Genomic DNA, 9,824 nt, shown 5'->3' with positions numbered 1-9,824 from the left:
AAAGAAGTATGGATTTGATCTTGGGGGTGGGTGGGATAGATGGACCCAAAAACTTCACTTCAGCCACATCTGACTCAGGCTAGTCTATGCATAACACAGTCCAGTTCTAGCATTCCAAGTTGCTGCAGCACTTGAGTTGTGTTTGTTAGAGCCTACACCACTGCATGGTGGTGATATGCAAGAGCCTTTGGTGTGATATGCCTTGTCCTTGCAGAGTAGACCATGGGATTTGATTGGGTGGTGGACAGAGTATGAATCCTCTGTATAACAATTAAAATGAATGCTTAAGTATTTTTATCCCATCTGGCTAATGGTAAACCTTTTACTTTACAGCTAAACATGGAAACAGTAAATAAATATAATAAAACTAATCAGACAGCGAAATGACCAGAAACTCCAAGAGCAGCCACAAACCACTCCCTGTTCAGGTTAATGCTTCAAAGGCCCAGTAAAAGAACAGAGTGAGTGAGTGAATATGTGTTATTTGAAAGGCCATTGAAATTGAAAACTCTGAGATAGAGTGTTCAGCCTGGCAAAGGTCTGTAATGGCGCCAGGGCAAAGATTTGTAATGCAGCCCCCCCCCCCCACAGGCTGTCACCACCACCACCATTCCCATGCAAAAATTCACACACCCCCTCCCCCACCTCAGAGAGGCTTCTGCGGGGTCCTAGAGGTTTGTGCCTGGGGGCATTTGTCCCATCAGACCAAATGGTAGGTCTACAACTGGTCATAACATGCATACAAATTGAGTCTGTCAAATGACAGCATGCAGAGCAGAGCCTCCCCTAAAGATTGTAATGATTTGAATGGCAGAAGGCAGTCCTTAAGATATCAAGGGCCCAAAATCTGCCCCCCCCTCTCCTGAGGCTCATGCAACCTGAGCCCACATCAGGGAAGCCTCTCCGGTTTCATGTAGTGAACATAGGAGACAAGATACAGCTCTTTGGTACCCCAAAGGCCACGGGGCTGAGCCGTAGTCTCTTAACAATACCTTTGGCATCATCCCCTCCAGCTAGAACAGGAAATGGCACAATGTTGGGCTGGCCTTCCAGACCTAACCCTTAGAGATGTAATCCAGAAGGATACCATGGTCAGTGGTACTGAAGGCCACTGAAAGGTCTAGCAGAACCAGCAGGAACATGCCCATCCACATAGCATATAGCATTGATGGTCAAGCAGAGTGATCAAGATCCAAACACAGGACAGAACATTCAAAAATGTGTGTATTGTCTTAGTTAACTCTCCACCAGCCTTGCTGAAACTACAGATAGGGCAGTTTAGAACTTTTGGCTAAATTTGGGAGTTCTCCTTTTTGGGGGCCACTGTTTTGCTGCTACCCCTGCCTCTCCTAGTGTCAGCTGTGACACTCCTGCTGACCAAAAGCTGGGTGACTACATTACACAGCATCCTTCAACAGTTGGGGGAGAGGAAGGACAACAGGGCACTGTGGCCACTTGCTACCAGGAGCTCTGTAAATGTTGGAGAGATCTCACCTCACAATCCCGAGCTGAAATGCCCCCCCCCCCCCCATTTCACAACCTGTGTTGTTGATGATTCAGGTCTAGCTTCACATTGCCAGGCAGCCTGTGCAATGCTTCTAGGGTGCCCATGCACCTTTCAGTTCCAGCACAGGCAATGAGGCCCTTTTTTCTCTATTGATCCTGCTGTCTGCACTCTGGAAAAGAAATCAGGGATGCATGGTTCGTCCCTCCTCCCATTTCAAGAGGCACTGAGTGATCGATGCAGTCACTTCATTTTTTGATGTATTCTTCAAGCCCTTTGTGTCACATACACATTGGTACACTGCCAAAAATTGAGAATCCCTGTCAAGACACTGTATTGCTTGTACATAAAATGCACCTTGTGCACTCAAGAGACTGAACACACATACACACACCCCCAAAAAAAAATCACATCACACACACTGATTCAAGGATGTTTGAACCTGAGCAGTATTCTGCCTTGACACATAGGCATTCTCTACTAGAGATCTCTCCTGGGCTTGCAATCCGAGGCTCTTAAACCTGGCAAGAACTGAACTTGGGGCTTTTTGCAAGAAAGATAGGCTCAGCTCTGACCCCTGCTACCTGGCAGCACAAGCCAAACTCATGCGAGCCAGCTCTTGTCTTCATCTGATCCAAACCCTCAATTCTGCATGGAACTCTTGTCTTGCCACAGGATTACTGGAGAACCACTGAGTCCCCAGGGGCTGCAATATATACGCCTGAGGGAGTCACGATACACTTGCTTTATCAACTGTAATGGGGGGTGGGGGTGGTCTTCTATCACTGAGCTGCACCAGCAAACTCTGTTGCAGCACAGGGCTCTTTCTGGGCTTGGAGCCAGGAATGTCTGTTCATCTACCGACAAGCTAATGTGCCTTGGTGTATTTTGCTTATCTCTGTGTGTCAGGGAGTGTAGGAGGAGACGGCAGCAAGCAAGCAGAGATGGGGGTGGGGGAAATTCTCCCACACACTGCATTTCTTTCTCCTCTGTGCAAGGAAACGGGCATTACCCTGTGATGCCAGGCTAGCTGGTGTTCCAGCCATTTTGCTTTCAGGCTGCAGTCTACCAACCAGTCACACACTCAGACCCCCGCAGCCTCACACCCTGGCATTCACAAATCTAAAAATAAACAAAAACAAAAACACAGATGTTTTCTTTTCCATTTTATTATAGAAAGTGTACAGTGGAGAGTGAGCTTTTGCATGAAAAGTTATCTGTATAACAAAATTACTTTTTCTGCTTCAAATGTGTGTTTGCTTTTCTACAGCCACATACATCCTTGTAAACCTGTTGGTGTAGCACGACCATCTTAATAAAAATGCCACACCCTGATGTGCTTAGAGGGAGTTCATGAGTTCTCCAAGCCAGGTCAGGGACTTATGGGGCATGCCAAGACACTGTTTTATGGGTGTGCAAGGCCCAAGAGACATTTTTCTCAGAGATTCAAGCAGCAACAGTGTTAAGACAATAAACCATTCTGAGTGGGTAGCCTCACGGCTGGTCCTGCTGGCTGCCATCCACACTGCAGTCAGTAACCAGCCTGAATCTGCTCAAGATCGGAGGAGCTGGGGTGGAATAGCTATAGTGACCCACTGATGCTGCAGTGTGTGAGGACCGCATAAACTGTGAGGAAAGACTGAGCACAACTACTGAAAATAGGAAGCTGAGGCACGGACAGAAAAAGATCTGCACAAGTGAGAGACACGTTCCCAACTCCTTGGTATTCCAAAAGCTTAAACCAAGGTGTGCAGACCCACCAAGCCAACACAGTCTAGCAGGTGCCTGGCAAGCCTCCTGTTTTCACAGCCCTGGGCATGCAGCAAGAACAAGTGGCTTATAAAGTCAGGGCTGTCATAGCTGTCTGTTGGGCTGCATTTGTCTTACTGAGATGGTCTGTCTGAAGGGCTCCTTAAGGGTTCTTTTTCCATTGGGGAAAAAAAGAGCTAGTGTCCCTTTAAGGAAAGAACAACTGATTGTTCTTTCAGGAACAAGGAGAGGAGGGGGAAATAGCATTATTGAATACCTGCATGCCATCAAATCCAAATCTCTTTGCATACTTTTGGGTTCATTTTTGGCATTTGGCTAGGGTGGGGAGAGGTGAAGGGGAGAAAACAAGCACTAGGTGTTTGAATCATGATCCCCATTAACTCTACTAGGACACTTCCTGTTGTGCAAGTTGGTCTGATGCTTCTGATGGCAGCTAGGCCATGGTCATGTGCTGCTTCTTCAACAAGAGGCTGACATGAACTTCACAGGGCAAGGTGGAAAGTCAGATGCTCAAGGGATTCAGTACCTCCAATTCATGTCACTGTTCACCAATAATGTCTGTAGGTTCTCTAGAGAAAAAAGTTGCTCCACTTTAAGAGGAGGAAGGCATTTTTGTTATGCTGCAACCTTGACTTGATCACCAACTTGTGCTTTCCATCCAAGCTTGAAGCTGTTCTGACCTCTGCCAGTAATCCCATCAAGTAGTTTCAAAGAATCACACAAAGTTTCAAAGAACAGTGTCACCGCCTGGCAGGCTTGGGCATGATATAGACTTTGACTGGTTTGCTGAAAGGGATGGTTCCCTCAATGCCATTCTCTGGCTGTGGAAGAAACTCCATGCTATCCCCCCAGGCAGGCCTCAGGAGCCTCATGGAGGATCTGTTCTGGTCAGAATTATAAGCCAATAGCAGCCGCACTTCGATTTGACAAGGCTCTGGGGAGGAAAACAAGGGAGGGGCAAGAGACAGAAAAAGGGAACTTGTTTTCAACTGTATCTTTCAACTCACCCACCCCACGTGGTCAGGACAGGAGGTTTTCTGGTAGCTGATTGGGTACAGAGGTGAAGTCAATTAACAGGTTTATTCAGTGTATATCCAGTTGTGCCACTTTAGATTGCAGGCCTTTCCTTTTGTGAGCCTGGGCAGACAGCGCCACCATTCCCCGTTCGGCATGCAACAGCCTGGGCAAGAGACTTGGCTGGACACAGGCTGGACTTTGGCTGGCAAGCTGAATCTAGGTTGCAGGCTGCAGGTTGCCAACCCCTTATTTAAGGCATGATATTTTCTAGGAGACTGGCCATTATGGAAATAAATGACATTTGAACTGGGTTTTGGGGGGAGAGGGGCTACCTGCTGCAATGGCTCAGGTCGCCCTCTTATTTCTCCAGCTGAGGAACGAAGCTTTAGAATCCTGAAGGCTCAGGCAACACTCAAGTGAAACCTACACAATGTAGACTTTCCTGAGCACAACAAAATGCTGCACAAATGTCAAATTCTTCCTTACCTGTCCAGGCAGTATGTGAGAGGTAAACCTGAGTAATCAATCGGTGCCTTCCTGGACCAGGATTTCGAAAATCAGCTGGCTTAGGATGGATCACCTGGGCCTGCCCGTCAGGATATAATACCTAGAAGAGAAGTTTTGGATTTGTCACTGCTGGGCATGGGTAGTTAGGAATTCAGATTGTGGATTTATGTAAGAAGAATCTAGCATCAGCCCAGCTAGATCAGGACAGGGTTGGAGTCTGGAAGCATAAAATGCATCTCCTTCTGACTTCTCTCTGCAGCTGGACATAGAACCAGTATCAATGTAATGCTCAAACTAAATAGTCCCGAGCCTGACCAGCAAGGTAATCCAATGGTCATTACCTGAACTTTAACTGTGCCCTGGGGATCCTGCACATGTTCCAGAGTTGCATCAACATCCAATGCAACGACTAATCCCGATGTGAATCGGAGTGGATTGTCCGATTCTCCTGCTGGCTCAATAATGGTGGCTGTGGCCCTGTGAACCTAGTGAAAGAAAGAGACAAGGGTCCAAATTTTGTGACAATTCAACAGTCTAGGCATTATTTCTTGATGTTGTTTGTTAAAGAAAACTTGAAACACACATTTACAATTACAGTAAAGTTACAGTAAAATTTTACAATTACAGTAAAATTGTGATATCTGGCACCTGACAATTTGGAAAGCTCCAATAACCAGGTCAGTGAGCTCACCAGTCCCACCTTCTGGTTCACAGCCAATGCTGCTGGTAACCACAGAGGTCAGAGCATTTCCAGCAGCTCTGTAGTGAAACTAAGAGCATCTCCAGTGAAACTGACAGATACAACAATGGAGACATTCAAATACCTAGAAAATTACAATATCCAGCAACCCTGCAGTCCCAGAGATGCCAGATAAGGCAACGTTTATTGTACAAGTACAGCAGCAGAGGAGCTACAATAAGGACAAAGAATGTTCTCCAGGTTAGCCAAGCGGGAATGGCCGCAGAAGCCCCCAGAGAAAGGCAAGAAAAGATTCTCTCTCCACTGGCAAGGAATTCTTCAAGTAAATACTTATTTATCACGAAAATGTGCTGATATGTTTTCTACTCCGCTTTTCTAATTTAACAGAGTCAACAGACTATCCTGGCAACCCATCTAGAAGCTGCATTAACAAATATTTAGAGCAGCTGAGAAGTGTTCTACGTTCATATTAAACAATAAGAACAACCATCCCAAATGCAGCAGAAGGGTCAAAAATGCACTTTGAGAAAAGTTGACTTGAAAGGTGTTTTATTCCAATAGGTGTTTTTAAAGAGGCTTCCTGACAGAGGGTTTCCCTCTTCTGCTGCTTTTATTATGCTTTTTCTGACTGTTTGATATTAAATGGCAAGCAATATGTTTTAAGGACTGTAAACTATGTTAAATATATCTTAAAATGGAAATACAGAGTATGAGGGGGCAATCCTAACCTTGTAGGCCGGTACATATGCCCTGTGCCAACTTCGGAGCCATGACTGGGGAGCCGGGAGGCCGCCTCCAGCACTGTGGCGCCAGAGGAAAAGTCGGACCGGTGCTGGGATCTGGGGAGGGTGGAATGGAGGCTTCCAGGCAGAGGGAGGGCAGGCAGCAGGTGGGCCAGGGTCAAGCAGAGGGTAGGGCCAGGATCCGGCCCTTGTGCCAGATTCTAACACCACTCCCGGGCAACTTGGTGCAGATCCAAGTAGACCCATTGGGGCTGCTGCTGCATTATCCAGGGTAAGGGGAATGAATTCCCCTTGCCCTAGACTGAGCCTCAGGCACCCTCAAGCCCACACTGGATACAAGGCAGGTCAGTCAGTCTGCCCATTCCAGCATAGGATTGGGCTGTAAGTCGTATAAAAATTTTCCTGATAAATAAGCAAAAAGTATCTTTAGCTATTGTTTATCCTTTCTCTGGGTATCTTTGCTGCTGAAGAGTCAAGCCTCCTCTTTTTCTAGAGTTGCTGCAGCTATTCCTGCTTGCTTCAACCTCGAGAACATTTCTCTGCTGCTGAGCTGGGGGAGGAGAGGGACAGACAGTTGCCCTACAAGCAGAATCCAGAAGAGTCTCCCAGAAGCGACATCATGTGAGGTCAGAGTTGCATGAGAAGAAAGCCACTGACAAATCGCTGATCTCGTGTGTCAGGGCATGTATGGCAAGTAACATCACAAACTAGGTAGCAAAGAGAGGAAGCTAAGGGTGGGAGAAGGACTTGCATGAGCCCAAGACACAGCCCCCCAGTAGCCATCCCACAGATCGGCCATGCCATTTGAACTGGGCCCGGGTCACAGAGAGTGGATCTAATACAGACTGCAAAAAATGCATGCCTGTCCACAAGCTACCAACCTTCTCTGGAAGAGGAAGGCGAAGGAAGCTACTCTGTCTCAACGTTGTCTGTAGGATCTTGACTACTTCAGAAGGTTTGGAGGTGACCAGTCTGGGCATCAGATCTAGCAGTTTGTCCACAAAACTATCTTGCATGTGAGGGAGCTCAGAAATGAAACACCTGTGAAGCAGGGACAGAGAAACACACATTAACACCAAACACCAAACCCCCCCCCCCAACCCTGCTGCACTTAGAACACAACACGGTCACAGCAGAGAGCAGGCAAAGTAGAACCTTTTCCCCATAAGATGCTAGGGCTGGAACAATATCCTATCCATACTTACGTGGGAGTAAGTCCCATTGACTATAATGGGACTTAGTTCTGATTAGGCATGCATAGGGCTGTAAATTTTTCCTGGAGGAAATTTCTTGACATATTGGAGAAGCATTTGGCCATGCGAACACCACGCCTGCACTCTCAGGAGGTACAGGCCAGTATCTGGCCTTTTTTCTGCTGTTCATGAAAATCAGACCACTTTTCTTGCTGAATGAAACTGAGGGCACAAAGACATACCTCTGAAAAGAGTCCACTTCCTGTAAAAACTTCTCACACATTCCAAAGAGAGGTTCTACCCTGCAATAAAGATATAATGTCCACAATGTTTATAGAGGCTTTTTAAAAGAACAATTCGATTTCCACAACACAGACATTTGGTACCCAAATACAAGCACATGGGAAGCTGGTGGGTGCAATGGCTGAGCGTGAGCTATGAACTGGGGTGTCCCCAGTTTAAAGCTCTCCTCAGTCATGGACAGGTTAAGCAAGTCACTGTAGTCTCAGCCAGTGTTCCCTGAAAGGCTGTGCACCTCTAAGCCAAGCTCCACACAGTGTGGAGCTCGGCAACCCAGAAGTTCAGTGATTACATAATGACACCATCACTGAGTGACCAGAGACAGCACTGCGACCCAGTCACAATGCTGGGCAGCTAAAGAAGGGAAGATAGGTAGCCTCCACACCACATCTGCAATATGGCAGATTACATTACGGAGCTGTTGTGAAGATTACCAAGATAACACAACAAGCTCCATGGAGCCTCTGCTTCTTCCCCTTCCGACCACCTGCCACTATTCTCTGCTGCTCTGAGAGGCCATCAACATACCAGCCCTGGCCACTGTTTCCTTAGATACGTTGAGCGTGCATGCCCAGTGTAGCCATTCTGCCTCCCCCAACACAGCTGTGTGCAGTTTTCAAAGGGAGACTGGCCACTGGGACTCAACACATATGACTCAATGAAGCTGCCTTACACCAAGTCAGACCTTTGGTATATCTAGCAAGTGTTACTTGCTCTGACAGGCAGCAGCCCTCCAGAAGACTCAGGTTCCTTCCCACTGTTGCTTTTCACCATTTTTTTTTTTTAAAGCAGAGCCACCAGAGCCTGAACAGGAGCCTCATATACACACAGCAGGTGCTCAGGCGCCCTGGGATGCTGGGGGGGGGGGGGAGGCAGCAAGGAGGACTCGGGACAAGCAACAGCCCCAGCACAGTATGCCAGGTGGGGTGAGGTTTGAAGCTGGTCCACCCAACAATACCAGCATTGCACAAGGCAGATTGTTATCAGTATCAATACTATAGCCAGAAATCAGTGAATAAGGAAATAAAGCATTGCTCTCTCTAGTGTCACCAATTCCAGACAGTACTGCTTGAAAGGGCCATCAGCTGCCTGACGCTGAAACCCTGATGTGACGCAGCAGCTTATTCCACTCCCTTCAACTCCACCCTTTCTCCCTTATGCCTGGACTCCCCACCCAGAACCACCTGCATGATGCTGCCTCTGTTTCACTTCCTCCAAAACCCATCTTTTCCAAAACCCCAAGGCATAACCTCTTAGTCTTCTCCTCCCATCCCAACAGAAGCCAAGCCAAAGTGCCACTTAACTGAATGCAGATTCATCTGCTTATCTCTATCTATCTATTATGTCAGATGCAAGGGAGGGCACCAGGATGCAGGTCTCCTGTTATCTGATGTGCTCCCTGGGGCATTTGGTGGGCAGATGTGAGATCCAGGAAGCTGGACTAGATGGGCCTATGGCCTGATCCAGTGGGGCTGTTCTTATGTTCTTATCCCCCACAGCTTACCCTGGAAATGCCTCAGAGCTGGTACTCTGTAACACATCAAACATACAGATGGCAAAATAAATCATAATCTTATTCAGGAGGATAATCACAACAGTGGCAGGCCAGGACCTAATCCCAGCACCACCAGTGTTCCGCTTGCAGTATCACACCAGTAATGGCCCACAGGATCCACCACAACCAGCAACACAGTTTGCCTTTAGTTATTCAGTCTTTTCTCAAGCCCAGGCATAGCCTGAGGCCCAGACAGAATCCTTACCCTCTGGTAGTCCTTGCTGTTACTATCAGCTGCAATGCTCTTGCCTGCAATCTCATGTGGTGGATGATGACCACCTGCCTGTGTTCCACGCCATTGTATATGAACTCCATCTTGTATGTTTCTTCCATAATCTAAACCAAAAGCAACACATTCTCTGTTCCAGCCTGCTGAAAATCTGCTATCAGCATGCACTTTTATTGGGGGGGAAAAATCTGTATAACGAATTCAGCACACCGACACACCAGAAGTCTTTTTGAAAATCATCCCTATATAATATGGTAACCTTAAGAAATCCCTTTCATCACCCTAAAGCTGCTTGTAGAAGATTCA

General features: G+C 47.1%; 1 protein-coding gene across 2 annotated transcripts in view; it reads right to left on the bottom strand.

The window, feature by feature from the left end:
* Positions 1-2,674: 2,674 nt before the first annotated feature.
* Positions 2,675-9,824, bottom strand: part of INTS4 (integrator complex subunit 4) — a 31,907-nt gene continuing 24,757 nt past the window's right edge. For both annotated transcript variants that reach the window (XM_066620250.1, XM_066620252.1), the window contains exons 18-23: positions 9,495-9,625; positions 7,677-7,736; positions 7,123-7,282; positions 5,140-5,283; positions 4,778-4,898; positions 2,675-4,208 (exon numbers count right to left, since the gene is read on the bottom strand). In XM_066620250.1, coding sequence (XP_066476347.1) covers positions 4,015-4,208; positions 4,778-4,898; positions 5,140-5,283; positions 7,123-7,282; positions 7,677-7,736; positions 9,495-9,625 — 810 coding nt within the window. In that variant the 3' untranslated portion in view covers positions 2,675-4,014. The remainder of the gene's footprint in view (positions 4,209-4,777; positions 4,899-5,139; positions 5,284-7,122; positions 7,283-7,676; positions 7,737-9,494; positions 9,626-9,824) is intronic.

This window comes from Tiliqua scincoides, chromosome 3, assembly GCF_035046505.1.
Source record: "Tiliqua scincoides isolate rTilSci1 chromosome 3, rTilSci1.hap2, whole genome shotgun sequence".
Classification (NCBI taxonomy): Eukaryota; Metazoa; Chordata; class Lepidosauria; order Squamata; family Scincidae; genus Tiliqua; species Tiliqua scincoides.
This window is presented reverse-complemented; position numbering and strand designations above follow the sequence as displayed.